This window comes from Citrus clementina, unplaced genomic scaffold (genome assembly GCF_000493195.1).
Source record: "Citrus clementina cultivar Clemenules unplaced genomic scaffold, Citrus_clementina_v1.0 scaffold_9, whole genome shotgun sequence".
Taxonomy (NCBI): Eukaryota; Viridiplantae; Streptophyta; class Magnoliopsida; order Sapindales; family Rutaceae; genus Citrus; species Citrus x clementina.
The window spans coordinates 29,081,570-29,106,994 of NW_006261964.1; the positions used below are offsets into that span (position 1 = coordinate 29,081,570).

General features: G+C 34.8%; 2 protein-coding genes across 3 annotated transcripts; both read right to left on the reverse strand.

Moving 5' to 3' along the window:
* Positions 1-1,231: 1,231 nt before the first annotated feature.
* On the reverse strand, positions 1,232-15,642 carry LOC18031627 (tripeptidyl-peptidase 2). 2 transcript variants are annotated; one of them, XM_006421876.2, is made up of 34 exons: positions 15,145-15,639; positions 14,494-14,572; positions 14,315-14,388; positions 14,071-14,180; positions 13,891-13,971; positions 13,404-13,490; positions 13,146-13,288; positions 12,674-12,824; positions 12,474-12,596; positions 12,165-12,248; positions 11,860-12,047; positions 11,564-11,738; positions 11,321-11,442; positions 11,148-11,227; positions 10,775-10,833; positions 9,784-9,938; positions 9,088-9,266; positions 8,499-8,611; positions 8,255-8,425; positions 7,860-7,988; positions 7,629-7,729; positions 7,424-7,541; positions 7,043-7,122; positions 6,422-6,494; positions 5,863-5,948; positions 5,739-5,790; positions 5,525-5,659; positions 5,272-5,340; positions 4,147-4,239; positions 3,561-3,656; positions 3,041-3,139; positions 2,760-2,852; positions 2,119-2,310; positions 1,232-1,905 (listed from the first exon to the last, which is right to left on the reverse strand). In XM_006421876.2, exons 1-34 carry the CDS (start codon positions 15,515-15,517, stop codon positions 1,747-1,749), a joined length of 4,122 nt encoding a protein of 1,373 aa, XP_006421939.2. In that variant the 5' UTR covers positions 15,518-15,639; the 3' UTR covers positions 1,232-1,746. The 2 variants fall into 2 exon arrangements, with proteins under 2 accessions (XP_006421939.2, XP_024034676.1); XM_024178908.1 differs by having other exon boundaries at positions 5,739-5,948; positions 15,145-15,642.
* Positions 15,643-18,091: 2,449 nt separating this feature from the next.
* On the reverse strand, positions 18,092-24,693 carry LOC18033503 (pectin acetylesterase 9). Its single transcript, XM_006421880.2, has 13 exons — positions 23,951-24,693; positions 23,747-23,829; positions 22,690-22,819; positions 21,419-21,498; positions 21,091-21,177; positions 20,808-20,932; positions 20,660-20,720; positions 20,039-20,095; positions 19,865-19,942; positions 19,649-19,754; positions 19,420-19,568; positions 18,656-18,766; positions 18,092-18,565 (listed from the first exon to the last, which is right to left on the reverse strand). Exons 1-12 carry the CDS (start codon positions 24,081-24,083, stop codon positions 18,662-18,664), a joined length of 1,194 nt encoding a protein of 397 aa, XP_006421943.1. The 5' UTR covers positions 24,084-24,693; the 3' UTR covers positions 18,092-18,565; positions 18,656-18,661.
* Positions 24,694-25,425: the final 732 nt, after the last annotated feature.

Sequence of the window (25,425 nt, forward strand, 5' to 3'; positions counted from 1 at the left end):
GACCTCTGCACAATTAATGTATAAAGTTAATATATTAGATAATATTATAATTTTACTGTTAAGCCAACTAATGATAGCATCAAAATAATAAGAAACAAATCAGCCAAGCCCACTAAATCACTAATATATAATAACATAAAAATTAGAAGTTTAAATTTGGCCCCCCGGTAGAATTTTCGCCTGAGCTCCGCCCCTAAGAGTAAATGGTATATATCAATTTCAATAGAGAGAAATTGACAATCTTACTTCTTTAACTGTCATCTAGTTCTAAAGTATGGAAGCTGCTGTAACTTCTTCATTCACAAATCGCAATCGTTGTGAAATAAAATTACTAGGCTCTAATTGGTATTATTATTATCTAGCTAATAGCTATGCTAATAAAACAAAATTATTAAAGCCGATTTTACTACAGTTGATTGATTAAAAAAAAAAAAAAGAATTCTCCTTTAGACACTTTAGCTGCCATTTATACTTACAATAATATATTGAAGTACAATAGTTAATTACATACCCCGCAAAAATCATATGACTTTAGGTGGCAAAAGAGTAAATGGACTAAATAAGTCCTCGATCAATAATTTGTTTTTATTAGTTTCTTAGTTATATATCACAGGAAATTGATGTGTGCCGCTTCATAAATTCAGTGAATATGAAAGGACGTAAGGTTGACAGCATACTGAGATAAGTGAAATGTGTGTGAGCCCCAAGTTTCAAAATGGCCTTAGAGCGATTGCTTCGTATGGTCAGACAAAAGGTGCATTACATTTTGTCTAAAGTCAACACACTTTGGTCAAATTAATTAAATGATAAGAGTCCCATCCGCCATCAGGTGACGGGATGACACATGTGAAGCTTAAAATTTTATTAATTTTAATTTTTTAAAATTCACTTGTTTGTTTTTTATAATTTATATTTAATTTCAGATATTTTATATCTAAATAAAAAAAAAACAATTTTTTGTGACATTTTTATCTAAATAGAAAAAATCTGTATAAAGTAAATATTATATAAAAAAAATATCTCTATTGAATATCTTATTTTTGAATTATAAAACCTAATCCGTTTTTTGTTTTGATTATGCAACATAAATATCAAATAATCATAGTTAAGGTATTTTTATTTATAAAAACAAACAAAATACTGCTTATATTTAGATATTAAAAAACAACTCATATAAGCCCATTTGGATTTTTGAAAAAAAATAAACACATCCGCAATCGATACCTTAGTCTGTTACAATCACAATTTTATTCTACATCCACTAAGCCACTACCGACTCACAAACAAGATACATTGTACTCAATCTCCACATTGCAAAAGCCCCTTTCACCTTAGCATTTAAGCAGACAGATCGAATTATGGATATAATATAGTGATATTGCTGGGTAATTTTTTCTTAGTCCTCAGAATAATCGTGATACGGTAGAGAGCTAGCTAATTGAACTAAGTGGTCTGTTTCTTGAAACTTTTTCTTGCTGAAAAGAGAAAGTATAATCACTTTGTTCAGGCTAGAAACGGTGTCAGTTGCATGTGAGAGATGGTATGAATGAAGCTGAAAACGCAGGGCTCCATTCACGACTTTAGGCAACATTTCTCAATTGAATCTTTTATATGACCACTGCCCAAAATATTTATGACCAACTACCCACGTACAAGTTATTGAACAATTGAAATGATGTTAAACATTGGCTTTTCCCTATTTATTCTGTATGAAGTCTGAACTTTAGAACATAGCCATCCTAGTCCCTAGAAAAGAGGCAAGCTTGGCGGGAATCGCACGTGCATCCACAGTTTCTCATATGTTGTCAAATGACTCCACCCCAACTCCTCAAGCAAAGAAATTTTCAGTTCATAGAGCTTCTTCTTGGGAGGCTCTGAATCATCTTGAATTATGTCACCCAATACCTGCGCCATAATATGATTAAATTACGTTAAAAGGCCAAAAGTTATGGCTACACAACGCGACTATTATGCTGAATGGCTTCACAACATAAAGGCTACGGTTGCCATGCCTGCCTAAAATAAATGTTAATATAGTTGGAAATATAAAACGAGCTTGAAATTAAAGTCCAATAAAATTCCCAGATGGAGAGAGCTGGACCAATGTGTCAAAACTACCTTCAGCGCTGTTCCCAACCTTCCACATCGTTTTTCACGCAGCACTAAGAGGGAACCATATTTAGGGGACTTCACATCAGCCCATTTCTTCAATTCTTTGAAGTTTTCTTCAAACAAATCTGGCTGGCTGTCACTGGTCTTGTCCACATCTGTTGTGCCTTCGGTTGCAGCTTCAGCCCCCGACTTCTCACCCTGGGATGATAATAAGGTTATTATACCCGTAAATCAAAGTATCATGTTCATTTTTAAATGGGGCATGTGAAAGTTTATAATTTCTTAATCGACAAAAAAGGCATAGACACGTATGCATACATACAAGCATGACCAAACAAACTAGTAGTAACAGGTAAATAGTCAAAAACACTTAGTGGACAACACAATAACTTCCATGTCGTAGTAACTGTGATTGAATTATCTCCATTGTGCATTAATCCCTGGGGTGTTATGCGCTAAGTTGCCACATAATTCAGAAGCTAAAACTTAATATCTAAAGGCTTAACACTAATGTTAAAGCTCTAACACACCCCTCAATGTGCAAGGCACATGACTAAACAAAAGCACAGTCACAAATACAATTTTTTGAATATAAGGATGTCTGGCAATGCGCAAGAATACTATGACAAAAAAGCAATCTGCTCTACCTTCAATGATTCAATCTCCAACATTGCTAGTGCTTTTTGGTAAAGGGCCTCCGCTAACTGGTCACGGGTTGTCTCCATCTTTTTCTTGATTTTCTATCATTAAAGGAGAAATGGTGTAATTAGTTGTCGCCAACTCAAACAAAAACCGAATGCAAACAACAAACTTCTTATAACAACATTACCAGCTAAAGGAATAAAATATTGGCTAACAAAGCCAGAATATTAACAACTTGTTAAAGACACAAAAGGAAAAAGCGAGAGAGAGCATAGAGGATGCATACCTCTGTCTCCTCATCTTCAGGATCACTTTTCTGAGAAAAGAATTTTGCCAACTCATCTTGGTCAATACTATCAACTACCTCATTTGCTGCATCAATAACCTGCAAAGTTTTAACCCATAAGTGCAAGTTTGATGGCTAATTTCACTGGACCCATCGTATCTGGGACAGAAATGGAAAGCATGAAAATTCGTATAAGCAGTTTCAAAAAGGAAAAGTACATCCTTTTATAGTTCTGAGAAGTACTGATTTTCTATGAGACTACAAAAACAAATCAAAAAACAATCACAAGGGAACAAGGAAATCAGTCTTAGATTCCATTAAGATTCATCCATAAAATTCATGCTTTAAGAGCACAACACCAAAGCACTGCTCAAAGAGCATTGTAGTTTCTCTCTCAGAAGACAACTTGAATCGTGTATTCACTTGCTTATCTCCATAGACAGATATGACTTTGATAGAATGAATAAAGAGTAAGATAATAGTACATTAAAATTGGCAATATGCTCGTCATAGAACTTACTTCTTCATAGTGGTGGATTTTGTCCCCAACATTACTTCGAGAAAGCAAACCCTCCAAGATCTTAGCAAGCAATGGGGTGTATTTTGGGTATTCAGACTGCCATGAAAAATAAGTATACATCATATTGGACAATTTCAAAGCAATACCAAAGACCAAACTGCTAACTAAAGCCTAAGATAACTAGAAAAACTCCAAAAATCAAAAGAAGATGGTCGCATCATATCTTGAAAGTAACAAGAAATTGCAAAGAGAAATTTCATCCTCAAAAATTCAATAGTGAAACCAAAGAGAAAGAACACGATTCTTCAACTTTGCTCACTGCTAGAGCATTTGCAAAATCTGCCAAGCTAAATTCATTAAATGCCAAACAAGTGAGTTACTGGAGATTCTGATATGAAGAAGACATAAATTGGCACATGCACTGCCCTAGCTGATTTCAGTGAAGGAATTTGGAAAACCTTAACATTCAATAAATGATTGAAACATAGAATAAAGCATTTCATGACATCCACAAATAGCATAAACCATACTTACAAATGGTATTATGAACGCCTTTTCTTACTAAATGATAAAGAAAAGCACTTGCCTTAAGAGAGGCAGCCAACTTTTTCCAGTCTGAGCATTCTTCATCAGTTTCTTGTTTTAGGCTTCCCAATACTTTCATCTTCGCATCTCGAACCTGATTGACATGCATAACCAGCATCAGTAGCTGTAGAAATCTTCAATAATAACAAATGAAACCTGAGCGTCCAACAGGAAGGAAACAGAAGGTTTGCCAAAATAATAATAACAACAACAATAGCAAAACCATACAAATGTACAAGGAGTCAAAGACATATTTGCAACCAGAATCTAAACCATATGCATCAGTGTGCAACAATACATATTACCGGAACCTCAGATAGATGCAATGATATGGAAGACTGTAGCTACCTCAAAGCAATATTAAAAACTAACAGCTAATTCGGTTTTTAATTTATATATCAAATAACTACACATTTTCTAGTTCACGCTTTTTGACAAATGCATTTGAAGGCTCTCATTTTCTTTTTCACTTTCTCAAGGACCCAACAAGGAGAACGAGAAGTAAAAGAAGACAGAGGAAACACCTCAATGTTAATAGAAATTATAATGTACATCCTTTGCATTGAAAAAGATAATAGTCCTTTTTAACACCAACAGGATGTACAAAATTCATCATCCAATCAAATGTTCTAACTTGTGAGTTTTTAACATCAAAACTAGAAATCTCCAGAAAAAAATAATAATAATAATAATTCTATATCAGAAAAACATCATAACTTACCCCCAATAATAATAATAATAATTCTATATCAGAAAAACATCATAGCTTCTCAAACTTATAGAAGAAATTTTTGTTTTCAGATCAATGCCTTGCAAAGTTGAAATTCAAACACATAAACAACTCTAATTCCAAAATGAAAACTATTATTGTACAAGTAACTGAAATTAAGCTCTTAAATTTACATTTATTTAATATAGTTTTGGAAACTGTTTGATGTTTCTTCAAATCTAAATGTTTATATCGTATTGTGAAATAAATCTTAACAAATGCAGTTTATTTGAGTAGAAAGTGAACAGACCATATGATACACATCATGACAACTTCTATCCATATGCGCCAAAAACCAAGTTAAAAAATATATATAATACATCCATATTACAGAGTTCTTCAGAGAGAGTAAAATACCTCCTCTTCTAAACGCTCGGAAACAGTTTTAGTGCCAGTTGGAGAACCTTTTCCTTTGTCCTCATCAAGCTGTCAACAAAGTATAACAGCAAATTTACTACAAACAAATAAATTGATGAGCAAAACAAGAAAAGAAAATACACACTATTTTCAGCTAGAGGACCACTATTGCAAATCAATGACGCTCCCTAAGACCATTCCGAAATCATGAGTCATATAGGAAAGGCGAAATACAAGGTAGCACTGTTAAAACCTTATTAGGTGGCACTATGTATGCAATTTCATAAGAAACAGGGTTTTTCTGTGGGTTTTTCCCCCCTTCCTGGCCTTGAAATGATAGCTTTCCATAGGAGATTGCTCCAAGCAATATAGATCCTTGCGGAGAGTTCTGCAAAAGATTTGAGTATATTCTTAAATATCTACTGCAACAAAATTTGAAATCAATTTGCTTTGAAGTTTACATTTACCTTGGGGAGCTTGTCTTTTCCTGGTGGGCTCAGATAGAATGCTTCTTTTTTCCTACCAGAAAATGGTTTAGTTAAAATATGTACGAGACAAAATTGAAACATAGTAGAGAGGCCCCAGACATACCCTGGAACTAAAATGGAGGATTTGTAGGTACCATTGCCCATAATAGGGCCATCAGGTTGAGAGAAAAAGCTCAATCGAATGACATCCTGGATTAGAAATAAAACAGTGAAATTGTTGAAGGGTACTCAAAACTTACAATCTCTCATAGGTATGAAATACAGCCTTGGCAAACAAAAAATTAAATGTGCCAAATTTTCAGTTACATTTCAGTTACACATGTTAATTATCATACTAGATTAGACCATAAGTCTCAACAAATTGCGAACGTGTAAGTCCATCTATTCACCTACAACCACAAATATGAACCCGGTAGATGTTATATAATAGGCTTTTTTTTATATTCATTGGCATACTGGAGACTTGCTCTGTATTTTAATGTGTTTTATAAAGCAGAAAATAGAAATTTATCCAATCAATTGGAATTCCCATTCACAACCATACTAATATTGGAAGCAATGTGATACAATGATCACAAATAATGTCAATCAGAGTTTTCAAACCACTGAAACAGAGCATATCAAGACCATGGCATTGAAACTTTAAGAACATGATTCCCTACCTTCTCCTCCAGTTTTCTTTCAATGAACAGCACCAGCTGTTTCATCTTTTCCAGATATTGTACGTTGTCGTGCCTGAAAAAAGATACTTACCATGAGAGAAAGGCGTATATGTCTAGATGAGGTTTTTCTTCATTCAAATATATATCTAGATGAAGTTTAAAACTACTGACACTTGCTAACTGTAATACAAGTCCTGAAGTCCAGTTTCACAACCAAGACCTAGTTTTATGTTCTAAAAGTACGCACAATTTGCAATAAATGAGTGACAACTGCATGATTAGTTGTGGTATTCAGAACTTCTTTTAGATAAAACCATTTTTTTCTTCGGAAAGATTAAGAAAGAATCTGAAGAACCACAAGGAAGCAAAATTAAATCTCAATACAACCAAGACCTAGTTTTATGTTCTAAAAGTACACACAATTTGCAATAAATGAGTGACAACTGCATGATTAGTTGCGGTATTCAGAACTTCTTTTAGATAAAACCATTTTTTTACTTCGGAAAGATTAACAAAGAATCTGAAGAACCAAATCAAGGAAGCAAAATTAAATCTCAATATAGTCGGTAACTTAAGAGAAAGAGGAAAATCATGTTTCCTGCCGCAGAAAATGGCTCATACCTCAGATAAAGCTGTAAATTATAATCACCCTTCGGAAGTTTTGAATAATCTGGGTAAACATCACCCTGTGCGTACACACGCTGCAAGGAAGAAAATCAAAAGAAAATAGAGAATCTGATGTGCGTGATTAAAAATAAAAATACCAAGTGTGCAGTTGAAAAAAAAGGGCACAAAATAATGTATCTGACCTATTGCCACATCATTCTAATTACTGAAAATGGAATTCTTCCGAATAATAGACCATCTTCATCTCAAAGAATTTATATTTGACAAAAATATCAATTCACTGCCACGAACAACTAAATTTCTTGAGAGCACATATGTTCTCTCAGCTTTCCTCGAGTAACTAGTGACTAAAAATTTAATTATTTGGTGAAGTACCTTGTTTGTGTCAGAAATCATATAAAACTGAGACTCAAATTTAGTGTCGTAAATGCGATTGTTAAGCAATGGAATCTGAGGTTTCACTTCAGCACCATCCTCCAGTTTAAACTTGTAACTGCAGGAAAAAAAAAGATAACAACTGATTATAGCTTGAAGTGCAGCCAAACGCAGCAGAAAAAGTGTAAAGTAATAAATAACCTACGTTAATGTCAGTGCTAGGATCTGTTTGCCTGAGGGAAGTTTATCACGATTGGTTGGAAGCACTGTAAGTTTAGTTTCTATGGGTCGACATGGAACTCTAATCTGAAAATGAAACAAACGCAAAATGAATGACCTGTAAGCATAGATATGAAAACCACTAGTAGAAATTAATAAAAACACATACAGGTAAATGATCGCATCATCTAGATCTAAATAAAGAAATCTACTTTACCTTATTAAGAACAGCAGCAGGAGCAAGTCTCTCGGATGTTAATAGGGCTTCAGCATCAATCCTAACAGGTGCTTCACTTCCATCAAGCAGCACTTCATCTTTATTGACAGCAATTCCATGAAATTCAATCTAACAATTATATAGGAAGTCAACAAGTAAATAAAGGAAGGGAAATGTAAGTAAATGAATGTATAAATTCAAGAAAACTGAAAGTTAAAAAAAACAAAGAGTAGAAAATTAAAAAATGAGAGCCAAGACATTTTCCACAGCAACATCAATAAAATAACCCAAAAAAAAAAAAACACAACAGGTGAGAACTAAGAAAGTTAAAGCAAAAGGATAACCCTAACCCCAACTAAATAAAATTCTGAAGAATCCGATACAAGTTTTGCTACCTCAAAGTCCACAATAGTGGTTTCATGACTTCCCATTCCACTTGACCAAAACTGAGCTATTGCTAATTCCATTGTCTGGCCACCCACCACAGGGAAGGCAAAGTTTTTGGAAACTGGAGAAGAAAATGTCACAACATTCTCCCACTTAAGAGGCCTTTGCAGTGGACAAACCTGTACATTACAGTAGTTGACAATTAAAACCAGGGCCAGACAACCAGAAATAAGTTTTCACTGCAAGCTGTACCTGAACGGTGTCAACAAAAAAGCGCCGAGTCGTATCAAACCCGGATGTCCGCATGGTTGCCTCAACCCAAGTAGCACCAAGTGGCACCTCTATAAATCTCCGTTCTATTTGGCCTATTCAAGCGGTCCATCAAAGCAAAGAAGAAAGAATTAAGTTCCAAAAGTCAAGGATAGCAACCAGCAGCAGACTAAAGTCCAGTTAGCCTGCCTCAGAGTGAGCCTATTCAAGTAAATTTTTTTCATGATATCCTTCCAGACAATTTTTAGTCACCTTAAGCTCTTTACTTTTAAACATCCATACAATTTTCCAACACTGTATTTTTATGATTTCTAGCCAGACCCTTGGGGATCTAATGAAATACTTTCTCCACATCTCATATGGCATTAAAAACCAGCTCAAGTACCTTTAATAGCCTTTGAATCTATTTAGCTCTACATTAGGGTTTAAGTTTCATTTTTATTTACATGACAACTAGTAGCTGTGAGCGCAAATATAATGAACATGCACACACATAACCAATCAAAGAAAGGTATGCCCAAAGACTGACTCGAATTTAATTCAAATGGTTCAAAGCCAGTAAAAAAATAACCTGGTAAGAATGACATCCTTGAAAATGAGACAAGTGGAGGCCGTTTCACTACAGCTGTAGGCTTTATAATGGTAACAGGAATTCTAAAAAGAGGGCCACGCCCAGGTGCTTTGCAATCAATTCCATAGATTTCATAATAATGTAGACCATCCTCAAGATTCGTAGGATCCACCACTACACTGGAACAATGTAAGAAGAATTTTTTGTTAAAAGCATAAATTATTTGCTGCATCAGAACCCAATAAAAAACATCCAAAAATCTTACCTCAGAATCTTTAAATGTTCATGATATATGACAATAAGAAAGTAAGAGGAGAAGACAAAGCCCATATAGCTAGATGAATATAGCATGTGCTTCGGTTAGAGATAGTTTACATGTATCAATGCATGTGTATCTACATAAGTGTGCATGCGTGCATGTGCTTATTGCCTCAGCATCCACATGCTGGTAACTCTGGCATTCAAGCTTATCAAGCAAGCCCTTCAGATCGTTAAACAGTTCCCTTTAATTCATTATATAGCCTTGACAAAGGACTAAAATCATCGAAGTACACATCACAAATCCCAATGCCTAACAAGCAATTCTTCTGGCAAAAAAATATAGGTAAAATCCACAAAGCGTCATTGTCAAATGTTACAACCTGAACATGTCTACGGTTAATAATATGAAAGTATAGAGAAGTTATGCCAACTAACTTGAAGCTGCGACCATTGTGAGTGAGAAGTAGGTATTCAGGAGCCCTCAAAACTGCCTTATCAGTAGAATGTAACTCGATACATTCCTCAAAGGGAACCAGTTCCTCTAAATTACTTGCATCTTCATGAAACTTTGGTTCAACTTGCACCGTCCACTGTTAATAATAATATTTACTTTCAGAGCTAATTTCAAAGTTAAATGCAGTTAAAAATATGAACACTTGAGCAGGAACTTTTCCATGATCCTCTCATTGAAATAATTAGAGATGGATACTTTTTGTAAAATGTAAGTAAACTCAGTTGAACGAACAATTCATGCAAATTCCAATTGTTGTAAAAGAACTATGAATTTAAAAATGAAATTACACAGTACCTCCATTTTTTGTTAAAAATTATCTCTGTTTACAATAACTTTTGTTATGCCTCACGGGGGATTTTGTTCAGCAAATAATAAAAACTCAAGTGGTTGATGCAATGATCAATATGCAGCTGCTTGATCATATGCAATTCATGTGCCATATTTTAGATAAAACACACCGGAAAATTCTACTGCTTTAGATTTTTCCAAAACAGAAAATTTGACTAGAACAAAGCCAAGACTCACCAAGAAGTTGCATAGTTGTTGTTTTTAAGGTATAATTAAAAAAAAAACCCTGGGAGTTAGGTTTTAAAGAGGAGTTTCTCTTGGAAGCATGAAGATAATGTGTGGTGCACAGATGATGTAAGCTAAAGAGTTCCAAACAAGTTGTATGGACAAGACATAAAAGATTTTTGGAACCATAAAAACTGAATGCATTTGTCAGAAATTAGGGTCAAATATTTGAGAACAAAATTCAAGATAATTCAGTGGTTCACTACTAGAAAGAAACCAAATTTAAACGATCAGAGCAGCTATCATGGATAGTTATAATGCTCAAGAACATGGATAGTTATAATGCTCAAGAACACAGAATTTTCCCCAGATAAAATCAGAATCCTATGAAAAACCTACCTCAGTAGATTGTTGGGAAGCACCAGCATCCCTTAGGTAGATGCCTCGATACGTTGGAGCTGCAGTTACAAATAAAGGCATTGAAATCATCAGTGTATGTCATTGATCAGATAACTAAAATCAACTAGAACTCTAGATTCTAGGAAAAGAGCAGTAAAAATCTGGTCATGATTACAAAAACAAAAAATAGGCAAATCAAAAGTTTCCCTTTAAGTAGAATGTCCATCATCTACACTGTCATAGCACACAAATTATAGGGTTAACAGATGACCAACTCTTGGAATTTTATAGGCATATAAAATATAGACCTGCAGAAGTTCATATTCCGTGCAGTTTGTCAGAAGGCTTGGGGATGGGAAGATTCTAAACTTACTTAATTTTCCAGACTGATTGATTTTTATTTGATATGAAACACATGGAACATTGCCATACTGCTGAACATATTCATATGCCCTGTGAAGTAAAGGGTGGTCAAGATTAGGATTACAAATTATAAAATTTCATTTCCTGCGTGAAAGAGCGAAGGAAGGGAGTAGAAAATCTAACTTGTCAACTTGCAAAAGCCCATGTCCTGTAGACAACTTATCTTCTGCCAAAGCACCTATGGGAACTGAAGTATTCTCGACAGCCTTTCTCACTGTGTATGGACTCACAGGGATGGCATTGGCCTACAAATTAGACAAGAGGAACTCTGGTCAGATTCATACATGTTAGCTCAAACAATGCCAAAAGCATTAACCAAAACAAAATGTACGTCAAAAAAAAAAAAATCAGGGAAACAAAAATAACCTTCATTGCACTAATAAGCAATGCAATTCCCCCACATGCGGAAGGAGATGCCATTGATGTCCCATTCATGAGCATGCGTCTTTGAAGAGTCCATGTAGAGACAGGAGCAACAGCTCCACCAGGAGCACTTATGCAGACTCCTAAATCACCATCAGCCGTTGGACCTCGGCTTGACCTGTATTCCATTTAAACAATTTATCTATACATGATCCAAATTCAAACCAGAATGACCTGAAGGCACCAGAGAGCAAGATTTTTTTTCTATGTCAAAGTCAGACTAATTTAAGTTAACATACCAAGTATACTCGAGACCTTCACTGGGAGGTTCAACAACACAGTGAGCACCAGCAGCCATTGCAGGAGAGACATATGCACCAACTGCTATAATGCTTGAAGAGGTACCCCCAGGTGCACCAACAGTGTTCAGTGCTGGCCCACTGTTGCCGGCACTACTCACAAAAACCAGACGGTGTTTATTCACAGCCTAAGTTTAGGGAAAAGGGAAAAAAAATATAAGCGAAATCCTCACAATATTAGAGCATGAAAGAAAAATTACGGAAACAGACTGTTATTGGAGATGAAGCAGGTTTTAAGTACATACTTCATTCACCAGATCAATGAAGCGCCCATAGTCTGGCAGTAATGTAGGCTCTCCATAACTCATATTGATGAGATCACATTTATGCTGCATAAAGTATTGAGTAATGGTCATAATTATGTGATATAGCATACAATAATACCTTACAGTTCAAGCAAACATATATGCATACATTTGGATCAACTATCACAATATATGTTCTCATGCTTAGATGTATTCAGCATTTACTGCAAAATGCTAAAGCTGCAACCCTTGTCAAAGAGAAATCTTATTACAAATGTCTTTTTTCTTTTCAGATAAACTATCACAAACCTCCACAGCAGCTATGAATGCCCTTGTCAAGCCAGTTCCTGTCTCCATTGAACCTAAGCGGGTGTCTCCAATTTTACAAGATATTAACTGTGCCCCAGGAGCTATTCCATTCAACAAAGGCTCCTAAAAACAACCACAAATGTCAAGAATGCTTCACTGGGAACGAATATCACAAAGCAGATCAAATTAAATATAGGTACCTCAGGGTTAAATGCAGTAGCTATACCAGCAACATGAGTGCCATGAGGGGAACTATCCGTAACAATACTTAAGACATTTCCCTCATCATACACGTTAGCAACAAATGTACAAGCATCTAATTTGCTAAACACGCCATGCTTCCGTTCAGTCCTGTAAGGGTAGTTTTATGATAGTTATCCACAATTGTCAAGATAGATATGTACCTTATGAACTAAATCAAAATGAATTTCAATTTGTAAAATGAAAATGACAGGACTCTAGAACACGAGTAGTTTGAATTTGGAACATCCCTTCTTTTCTTAAAATGCGGAAATCCCTACTCATGTGCACTGGATTCAAATCTGGGATTATTACTGAGCCTATCTACATAAAGAACATTTCTATTGCTTACTAATACAGCATTCTCTTTGCATATGTAGAGTCTAGCAAAACTTTTCAACCACCTCTCATACTCAAAATCACCATACGTACTTATAATTAGTAAGCGGAGCAAAGTCAGCAAGTTTCCCATGATCTGGCTCATCCTCAAGACTCTGTGTGTCAAGTGCAACCCTCCATACTTCTCCATCATGCCATACCACAGCATCAACAACAGGTCCTTTGTCATCATAGCTCTAGAATATAGAAACATTTACCTTAGAGACAGAGACAGAGACAGAGAAAGAGAAAGAGAGAGAGAGAGAGAGAGAGAGAGAGAGAGAGAAGTAAATCAACATTCTAGAGGCACACCTCAGCCTGCTTACGTAGTATATCAACGCTGTTTTGGAGATCTTCACGAACCCTTTTCAATTTTCCATCCTCCACCTTCTTGTGTTTCTGGGAAAAAGGATATTACTATGAGTGATGTGCAGGAATAGAAAAGCAATAGCATATGTGATATAACCACACTGAGTAAAAGAATGCCAGCTGGCAAAATTATGAAGTTCTAAGTAACAAGAAAATTGAAAAAATTGCACATGAAAATGATAATTATTTCTGTGAAAGTTACAGTTTCAGTATAAAAACTTGAACAAAATAAATTTAGACAAATGATCAAGCTTCCAAAAACGTATCTGACTGTAAAAGGGACTCCAAAATAATTTCCAACAATTTATTGAGATTCTGCATATGAGTATCATACTCAACAACTTCAAAATGAAAGACTAAGAGACTAGATATACCAAAAACTTCCAAACTCTAACAAATGTAACTAGATTAACCCAAGCACTTCAACAACCTGATTGAATTCATCAAGATGCTTTACAGCTTTGGCGATTGCTTCCTGATTCTTCTCTTCCCACTTTTTCTTTCTTTCACTCTGCAAAGTAAACATTATAGGGCAAAGACAGAAAACTTGGTTATTGAGAATCCAGTTAAAAGATTTCAACCAATCAATGTAATCAAGATCATTGCTCACCTTCAAACGAGAAGTCAGTGATTCTGTAAATAATTCATACACTAATTTGTAACCCACATGCCATTCACCAGAAGGGTTTTTCCATGATGAATTAACAACCAGAGTAGCCCCTGTATCGAAATTTTGCAATCAATCCATACCCCATAATTTCATTAAAAAAAAACCAAGAAATTAAAAAAAAAACGCTTTGAGTTCAGAATTTATATGCATAGTGAAGAATGAAATGAAATTTAATGTGACTGACCAGAAGCTCCACGGATACAACCATCAGAATCAGCCTTGATCACAGTTGATGTATCAATATCTCCACTACCAGTACTGAAAACAACAGTAACAACCAAAGTAAGAACAATAATAATGATGAAGAAGCTTCTGCTAAAGCTAAAACATAATCTTACAAATTGTTTATTATTAACAAATTACCAGTCAATAACATCCAAGATCTTTGGCTTCCCATCTGATGTCACCTGCAAACCAGCAGCAGCGGGGTCCACACCAGAATCTGAAAACACAAATACCATGAAATCACATTAGATTAGATATAATTTTTCTATTCTTTTCTGCCTTGCAGAGGAGTATTTGACTTCAATTACAAAAATCGCCACCAGAGGTCTACTAATAAGTATTTGATTTCAACTCCAAAAACCTATGACAAGACAAATTTCTTTCTTTTTCTATCAAAGAGAAAACAAGCAATTGATATCAACACCCCAACAAAGTCTATAACTAGCTCTGCAATAATATGTCAAATTCATTTATTGAAACTACCAACTTATCTTAAAGTTTCAAAATAAACTTAAGCATGAGAGGAGTCAACTGAATTGTTGGACGGACAGCAAGTCACAACAACTGCTGGATTGCAGCGGCACGGGAAATCAACAACATCATTTTACTTTCGTTTATTTTTCTTCTCTTTTCCAGCAAACAGACAAATAGTAATCGATTTCACTACCAAAACTTTACTTAGCATTTCTATTTTTATTTTTTTACTTTCGTTTATTTTTCTACTAAACAGTGAGTAGGCAACTGATTTCAATTGAACGGAACAGAGTAAGATAAAATAAATTTCAATACCGAAAATCGCAATAACGACGCCGCGGCCATCGAACTGAGGATTGGCCTCCACGAAGCGATCAGCGCCGATTTCTTTTTTCGGCATGAGTGAGGCCAAGAAAGTTGATTCGTTTAGTTTGAATCTACGAAGAGAGCCGTTACCATCACCATCACCGCCACCAGCGCCACCAGTCGATGAAGAAAGAGGCATTGATTTGTTTAATTTACAACGAAATTTCAATCTTCTCTTTGGTCTAAGCTTTTTGGTTGTAATGAGTAGAGACGACAGGGTGAGTGTGCGGCGCGTGGAAAATGATGATGAGCTTGCACGAGACGGTGTCGTTTGGGCCCGACAAGTTGACGACACGTTAAATAATGGGCGATGGCATTGCATTTTTTTAACTCTTTACCTTTTTTGAAGCATGGGAAGGGGTATTTTGGGGATTTAGGATGAGAACCGGGTGGTCTAGGACGGAGGTGGTGGAGGTTTTGCGCGGTTGGGTGACACATTGACTCTTGTTACGCGCTAGAGCTCAAAGGATTTTTCAAATGGTGGCTTACTTCCGATTGGATGGAGTTTGAGTGGTGTCGAGATGACGATTTTGTCCTTGCATGCAATGTATTGACGGGTAACTCCCTCGATTTGCAATATTACATGAGCTGGCATAGTGGACGAAATGAGTTGGATATTTTTATCTGCCAATGATTAGGTTGCAATGATCAACCATCAAAACCTTATTATTTAAAAAGGCAGTAACAAATGTATTTTTACGATTTTGATCAAATACAATTTAATTTATTTATATTGTAGAAAACTGATTTGAGTCAATAGAAGTTGCATGTGCTTGGTATTGCGTGAAAAATGTTTTCGCTGAGAGCCTTCATGCTTGATTTAGCGGACACTTAGGCCGTGTTTGCTTGGGGGTGGAGAAGTGAGGAGAGGAAAAGAATTTAATTTCTTTTATATTTTTTATTATTTGGTTGGATTAAGATGGCGTTTGTTTTTTAACTTAATGATTTAAAATGACTTAACTTAATTAATTAAGTTAATTAAAGGTGTTTGTTTTTATAACTTAATGATATTTTTTTGATAATTTTGACTTAATAAAAAAATCAATTTTTTTGACTTTTTACTTAATGAAGAAATATTAATTAAATCAATTACTTGCTAATATAAAAAATATCTTTGTTTTATAATTTATTTTTCATGTCTATCCCAAAACTCACCCATAGACATTTACCCCACATAAAAATATTCATATTTTTCTTTCTTATATTATATACGATAAAATTTGAAATTTATGGTATTTTATATATTAAAATTCTAAAATAATTATGTATTCACTTGAATATAGTTTTAGTTATAAATGTTAAAATATTGTGGTATTTAATATATTATTTATTTGACATTCAAATTTAATAAGGATACAAATGTAAAAGTACATATTTTCAGCTTTTTAAGTTGAAAAAAACAAACAACTTAATACTTATTTTCCGCGATTCAGACGAAAAAATAAACATATTATTCAGATTAAGATATTCAGATCTATTCAGAATTTAGACTAATTCAGGTCTATTCAGATTTTAGACAAAAAAACAAACGCCACCTAAGTTTAATGGAATTGAATTTCCATCAATTTGAAGAATTTGTATGCCTTATCAATGATTAAGGATTTCAAATTCCTTATCTATTTAAACACAAAAATTACAATATTATCCTCTAAACAAAATCAATTTAAAATAAATGAAAGTACATATAATTTATATTTATTTTATTAAATTAATAGGATAAACTTATTTGATAAAAGAAAAAATAGTAAAGTGACGCGTCGGGAAGTTGCTGGAGTTTCGCCGGAAACGCGCTTTACCATCAAAACCGGTACCAATGGAATCCTCATGAGCCGATCTACAACTCTATGGGGTTAGAAATGCTAATATACATTGTTACTTACCTCAAGTCTTGTTTAAATATTTGGGAAAATTTTAACTCTCATATTTCCAACTATACATTGTATTTTCTTCAAAATTAACATTTCCAATGAATAAATCGTCCATTTTTTATCATTATTATGCATTTAATGTCATGAAAAATGGCGGTCAACGGCGCCGGTCAATGGAGGTCAACGACGGTCAACTGCAGTAAACGGAGGTCAATGTGGTAGTTGTCATGGCCAAATGCTGTAATTTTTAAAAACTAAAATTTTGTATTTAATTAAGTAATTTTTAGATTAAATTAATTCATAGTTTTATTATGTTTTAATTTATTAACAATATTAACATTAAAGATAGTGGGTATATTTGTCCAAATAAAAAATATGTAATTCTTTTCCTTTCAAATTTTAAGTGAAACCAAACAATAACAATTAATTTTTGCACTATTTTCCTCTCATGGCCTCTCCATTCCTCTCCTTTTTTCTCCTCTCATCTCCTCTCCTTTCTTAAAACCAAACACCACCTTAGATCTTATTGTTTTAAATTGACAATTTAATTTAGAAATTGATAGTTAAATCATTACCATTTTAGAAAAAAAAATTTAAACTTATTTTAGTCAGTGAATTTTATCTACGTAGATCGAGATAAACATTATCGTACATTAATCTTCATAAACATTATAATAAATCAATCTTTGTGAGCATTGGAATATACTTTTATCTTCGTGACTCCATCCAAACAGATAGATTAATTCACTGATAAAATAATAAGAGTTTCTAATTGTTCCTTTCTAAAATTATAGGGTGCACATCCCACACTGGTAGCGAAGCCGCGACTGGGAGGTTTTCTAAGCCTGAGGTTCTCAAAACTCAAAAGTAGAAGCGTTTAGGCGAATAATGCTTGCATCAAGTGTGAAACAAAATCTATTGGTATCCACATAATGGAGAGAACTTATTCTTCAAAAAGTGTTATTTCATGAAATGTGAAGCGTTATCCACATAATGGGGAACTTGTTCTTCAAAAAGTGTTATTCCCTGAAATGAAATTTACTTTGACGGAGGGAAAAGCATATTTACTTTGCTTATTATAGCAGCAAGATCACAAAAATAGAAGCAAGGAATGTTGAGTTGGTTACACAACGTTAAGAAAAAGGTTAAAAAGTCTTTAACCAATATGAATGTCTCATCAATATTACAAATTTGAAATGGTTACAATGGATAAACTTTTCTGGTGTGCTATCAGACCAAACCAAAAAAAAAAAAAAAGAAAAAAACTGTCAAATTCTATATGAGCTTGTTGAATAATGAATGACTCTTATTGATCGACACATTTGATAAATTGTAAAAGAATGAGTAATTTCCTCTGTAGTATTTTGTTGAAGTATCTCTTGGGTAATTTTCTGTATAATTTCATATCGTTCCTTCTTGATTGAAGGCTAAGAAACTTGCTTCAACTTTGTGAAGAGGTTGAGCTAGGAAGAATTCTTTACTATCTATATCATCTAATGCACCTGAAAATGTTTGATCTTCAGCAATGTTGTAAATAACGTTTTAGCTTTGACATTGCTATTAAAAATAATTGGATTCATAAGATACACTACCTGAATCTATGGGATAAGGTTATGGCAGGAATTGTTGCAAGGATATGGGCAGTCAATCTCCTTTGTTACCCTTCCTCTGAAGTACCAATCACCAACTGCTTCTGCAATTGTCTGTAAAAGAGAGTCCATGTTTTACTCAATACTGTAAGCTAGTAAAAGATTGCAAGCCAAAACACAAAATAGAATAGAGAATAAGACACGGGCTCTCAAATTTCTTGCGATAATAAATCAGTTCGCACGCAATCATTTTAAGCAAATACATGAAGTGGCTATGATGAGAATTGTGTATGTGATGGAATTATGCTATAATTGAAGAGTTTTAGGCATATTTTCTGAAACTTTCAAGTCAGCCTATAAACTCGGTAAATAGCAATATATGGACAAAAGAATGGCTTTTGATCAAGAGCAGATTAGCTGATTAAGAATTGATTTAGAAACTATTGTTCCATGTGCATCAGCATAATTGCTGACTTCAAAGACAAAGTAGGATGTATTTGGATCTGATGTAGGCGTGCTGCGTCAGGATCAAATTGTGACATTAGCATGCAAGATTTTCAATGATTAGATTGTGGTGTTCCTTGACATTGTTCAATGATGACCAAAGTATATCTGATACTCTGGGTATAGAAAACTAATCTAGTTTGCTAGAGTGTGCTTTTAATTGGAGCTTTCCCATAGATAGATTGCAATGCATTATTCGAATAACTTTGGAAGTTTGGATAAAAGGAGACAAATGTCTAGCAGGCAGAATGTAGATTAGTTACCTTATTGTGTACTCTTGGGGAATCAACTGCGAACCATGTGTCTTGTGACTCACTTTGGCAATGAGCAAAGCATGAATTTATGAACATCCCCCCACGTCTAGAAGAAGCAAAGAAAAATCTCAGTGCTGAAAGCATGTCACTCCTGAAACCTGAAAAGGAAATATTACTACTGGACTAGATAGATCTCTCTATATGAAAATTCAAGTTAATTGAAGGAAGAGTGAAGAACCTTGAAGTACATCTATCTGATGAGCATTACATGCAGCTGGATTAAGCTTGCAACGATTCCAGTGTCCGCGCGGATCAGCAGAAGGTGGAACCAATATGTGATGAAACTGTCAAAACAGTTAAAATAACGCTCGTGTCATACTCTAACAGCAACAATATCTACAAAAATTGATGGTCCGTACATCATCCCAAATCAGTGAAAGCAAAGGAAATTTACTTGGAATACATCGTATGCTGAGTTCAAAATGAAAAATGGTGTTGTAATGTATCTCAATGCATACTGGGGAAAGAAGCACTGCAAAAGAACAAAGTAAATGTCAAAACTACAAGATATTTTAAATTAGTTATGCATTGAAGAATCAAAAAAATAGCAGCAGGGTAAAAATCATACCAGTTCTGGAATGTAAAGAGACTTGGTGCAGTTCTTATCCAGATTTTGTTCTACCCCCTGCAATGTACATTTCTTATCTGTGATTATGACATTCAAAAACACATGGAGAATTCAGTGCTAAAAAACGTGTTGAACAGTTTGATATGTAAGAAGTCAAACTTAGAGATTCTTGTGTCCGCAGCGTCAGCACCAAAGGAAAAACTCATAGTAACTAGTCATGTATCTTTGTCACTAGTACACGTTGTGTCTAAGTGATAATGAAGCTCCAAGATATCGGAGATTTTGGAGTAACAAAATTAATGTAGAGTATGCTGAGATGTTGATCAAATGGGATGGAGTTTGGCAACTACATGCTTAATAGTTGTCGATTACCGTCCCTAAACTGCTTCTTGCATGCATACATATCAGGACTTAAATCAATAGCTATCAAGATTCATGCTTAGGATGATTCTGCCATGCTGCAGCAGAATGGTATAAGGCACTCAAGGTGATATTAGAATCAATATCAAGGTGCTCAGTTGTTTCTCATCTTTTTTCAATGAAAATTCTTCAGTAAACAGTAAAAATTTACTAGAAGATTATAACATTAAAAACTGTTAAATAATGGATGAAAAGGTGAACCTGCAGTTCAACAATCTCTTTGTATAGGGACCTCATGGTATGGTTCAAACTTATGTCTCTCCTGCAAAAAATCAAAAGAATTGCATTGAATTTTTTAAGTGAAAGGTGCAACTTTTCAAAACAAATAAATTTTTAGAGAGAAACTCACTCATCCAAGAAGAATCCAGCATCACTCAAGCATTTCACACTGGCATTGTTTGGTAAATACTTGGTGAATTCGTCACAATGCAAAAAGGTTGCCAGACCTCCAGCAGAGCAACCTGAAAGCAAAGCCTATTAAAGAGATTGAATCAATGGTCATCTTCTTGCAAGATAATGCATGAAATCATTCACATAAAAACTGACAATTGACAAACCATGTGCTGCGTAAGAGGGATTATTCACATATATAAAGAATGTACAGCCTATGATTCCACCACGTGTGGATTTACCTTTCTAGCATTGGCCAACCCTTTAGGTAGAAGATCAAGAATGATTGCTTCCCAAATTTTTTGCCCTCTGAAATAAAGAGATGATGTCTGCAATCATTTTACACACGTGCATAAAGTTAAAATTCGGCTCAATTAATGATTTTGCAAAACATATTTGGGGCTACAAATAAGAAGTTTGGGCAAGTCCAAAGACCCCAAGAGTGGAGACAGTACAGGGCCAAAAATGCAGGCTAAACACACCCACTTTTACGCATTATTGAACATGGGGTGTTATCAGGGATATTTCGTGAAACACTCAAAAGCGAAATTTCAGGTGGAAGAGAATTACCCCATTGTCAAACTTGGCATTTCCAGCAAACGAGGCTCCATCACAATACCTTATCTTTACTCTATTCCAGTTGTAGAAATCTGACTCAATCAGAAAAACTTATATTAATTTATTATCACCAATAAATAAACAAGAAAAAAAATAAATAAGAGATCTCATCTGAAAAGGATGTGCTGATAATTCAGTATAACTGAGGGACGGGTGCATTTTGGTCCATATGATGTACCATAAATATGATATATTTCGTAATTGTTTTCATTTTTCTACTTATGAAAATAGGAAAATGCCAGAAAGGATAGCGTGAACCGGCAGGCCATGCATGTGGGTGTTTGATCAAAATAGCCATTAAAATGTTTGTCTACTTGTTAATGGAAAATGGAGCTGTCTGCCTTTGCCTGTTTCCAATTTACAAAACTAACCAAACCAAACAAGAACAGAGAAGGTTACAGCTGTCATTTCCGGCACCTGACAAAAAGCTTTCGGGGAGGCCAGAAGGTAAAAGCAATAGTAGCTATCGCTGTCCGCCTAGCCGTCGAGTAATATTATCACTAGTTCACGTGAATGGGACAATAAAGAACGTGAGGAACATGGACGTGTCGCGAGAATTGGCTAAATTCCCGGAATTACCCCTTTTGTCGAACGAGTAGAAGTGCTAGATTTCCGATGATCGAGGATATTAATGTCCCATTATATAGAACAAACACAAGATCTGCGATTGCTACTCCATGCGCGGGATGTTTTCAGCAGTCAAAAGCTCGAAGAAATCGCTTTTCCTCTCTCGAATTTTAGACCTCAAACACAATCTAACATGCAAGATAGTCCATGATGAGAGAGGAGACCACATTATCGGCTGCGTACAGCTAGCCCCCACCTCTATCAGCACAATATGGATGACTGGATGTCAAATGAGCTATGTGTTTCACTAATCATCTCCGTTAAATACACGTGTCAAATCCAAACTTATGATAAAAATTGAGGTGCATGAGTTTAGTTGGTAAATACTTGCCAACTGCCGCTTGATTTTGGAAGCACATCGATTATTGTTACTATTTTTTTTTTAACTACTGTATATTGAAAATAAGTTCTAAAAATGAATTCAAAATTTTTTTAATTTAATTTTCTTTTATTTTTATTTTTTTGAGTTTTCTTTCCACAACAACTATGATTGAAAATTACAAAATCACATAGCAAACTGAACCCGAATATAATTCATACTAATTATTGATAATTATCATGAAGTGAAGAGATGAATATGCAATAAACGTGCTTACCTGGATTTAGAGAGGCATTGTTACTTAGGATTCCGGAGAAGATCTCATATTTGGTCATGTAACGCGTCGATCCACGGCGTGTTTGGGCTCTCTCCAGGCATGATGGTATATCATTACACCACCCACCACCCTAATAATAATAAAATGGTCAAAATGAGAATCCTAATGTCAACGACCCACCAATCTAACTGACATTATTAGTTCATTTAATATGTCATCTTTTTTTTTTCTTTAAAGGAGATTTAATATGTTATCATTGCTATTTATTCTTCCGTAGGTTCAAAGTTTAGTATAGAGCAGTTACTCTTCTATGTACATGTACATGACTTTTTGTTTTTCTGGGACATGAAGCTGTCCTTTGCGTAATCCTCCGTATACTTCTTTTGCAAGTCCAAAATAGGACCAGCAAAGTAACATGGGTTTACTCAAATACTTACAAACTACATATATTAAAGATTTAAAAGGTATCTAGCTACAAATGAAATATATCCATGATATCATAATTGAACAACCCCTTAAATAATTTAATATATATATAGAGAGAAAAAGAGATCGAAATGTTTTAATCTAAAATCCTGAATTTATTACAAATTTTAATAAATTTTAAGATTCTAAATCATATGAGCACTATATATTCGGTACTTTTGACTGATTCCAAAATTTTTAGCCACCCTTAGGCCTCCGCTACAATTGTAAAGAAGACTTTATTTTGTGTTTCGCTTATAATACATGCCACCGAATCGGCAGCACCACTCAGAATAAAGTGAACTACAAGTTGCAAAAAGACAACATGCACGAGACACTAGGCACTGCAAAATAAAAGTTGTAACGATGTCGTATTGATTTTAACAAACACATCCAATCATTCACCATTACACCAATAAAACGACCACAGTCGTCGCATCTTCTCCTCTTTGGCCAAAATAGCCGGTACCGAGAATTGCTGAATTGGCCACCAACCATTGGACAAAATCATTTTTTGTCCGCTTTCCATTTTTAACAATTTTTTATTTTTTTGCTTTTAATTATTATTCTAAACAAATTAATAAAAGATTACCTCAAACTGTAACAGCCAGTTGCGTGCTCCAGCTCCGAATCCTCTGTGCAGATGATAAGCGGGCAAGCTCCCGTCCAAGCAAACTTAAACAAAAAAAAAAAAAGAAAAAAAAATCATTTTCATTTTCATATTTATTTTTGACATGAAAAACTAATTAAATTTAACTATTTACAAAAAAAAAAAAAAATACAAAAGTTAACTTACAGGCACCATGAGCGGAAGCGTTCTGAACCAGAGTCATTTTCACCTCAAGCCGCCGGTCCTTCGCACAAATGAGCCACGGCGCGAAGCTCAGCAACAAAACTAGTATAAACACAATCTCTACTGCTGCATTCATCTCTAATGCCGTTTTCAATGACCGCGCGCTATATGCTTAACGCTAATCAACCTATTAAAAAACGCCGTCGTTGAATGGATATGTATACTGAAAAGCAGATCAGCGAAGGTCTAAAATGGTAGTAGCGGGGTTACGTACGTAAGTGATGCTCCATAATAAATGCATTCGGATAATATTCAGACAAATGAAAAATGTCTCTACAACCAATAAAAAAAAGATAGATATAAGAAATTCCGTTTGTCGTTTAATTTGGAGCGAAATGTCGCTTTGTTCGTAAGAAAATTGGGGGAGAGAGAGAGACTTGTGATGGCGGTGGTTAGTGCCTTAGTGGTGGTGCTTGGCTTGCTTGTCTTATTGGGAAGAAAATAGAGGAAAAAATGAAAATGATAAATGGGACGTGGGGTCCACAAGCGAAAGAAATTGTGATGATTTAACTGACCGGTCTGATCAGATCTGTGAGCCCCGATGGAGGTTGAGGGGAATTGTTTGGTTGGATCTGGTGGATTAAAATGACAGCTGGTGGCCTGGTCTTCGGTTAAGTTAGGTCCTGAACCAAACGCTTAATTCAATGAAATGAGTTATCTGCGGACTGTTTATGGTAGGTGTTTTAGACTTTTAGTTCAGATGAGTCGAATTTATAGACATGGCCAATGAGCGTGAACGCGTGATTGGTGGCTTCTGCGACTAGGAAAAGCACTTTTAAAAGTGCTTTTATCTATAGAATTGGTCGTTAGAGAAAGTGATTTCAGATGACCAAAAATAATTTTTTAACGTATTTTATGGATTAGAAGTGGTTTCGTTCTTCAACCTTCAGATTGGACAAACACGGCACGCATATGAAATTGCATGTGGGTTGTCTTATTCATTTGAGCTGGAGATTCGAATGCGGTCTAATAAAATGCTCATACTATTTATTGGATGAGAAAAGTACATTATGGGCCGGTCACAATAAGATCAAGTTAGTCGTGTGTTATAATTTTTATCATTTTTTTTGGGGTAATTTTTAAAAACCTCCCCTGAGGTTTGGGCTTGTTGCAAGTAGATGGCGAGAATTGATTTATTTGTAAAAAACCCCCTACCGTCAGTTAAGTTTAACATTGACCGTTAGTTGACCATACAAAGACAATATTACCCGTAACAATAGTTTGTAAACGAAAATAACTAAAAAAAAACCAAAATTATTGGTGCAAAAAGCACAAACCCTATTTTTTGACAATTTTATCCTTGTCAATTCTAAAAATTTACAATATCATAGGTAAAGATTATGACTATTTCATTTTTAAATTTTAAATTTTATCTTTCTTGTAGGAATTTTAAGGAAATATCAATAATTTAAAGAGGA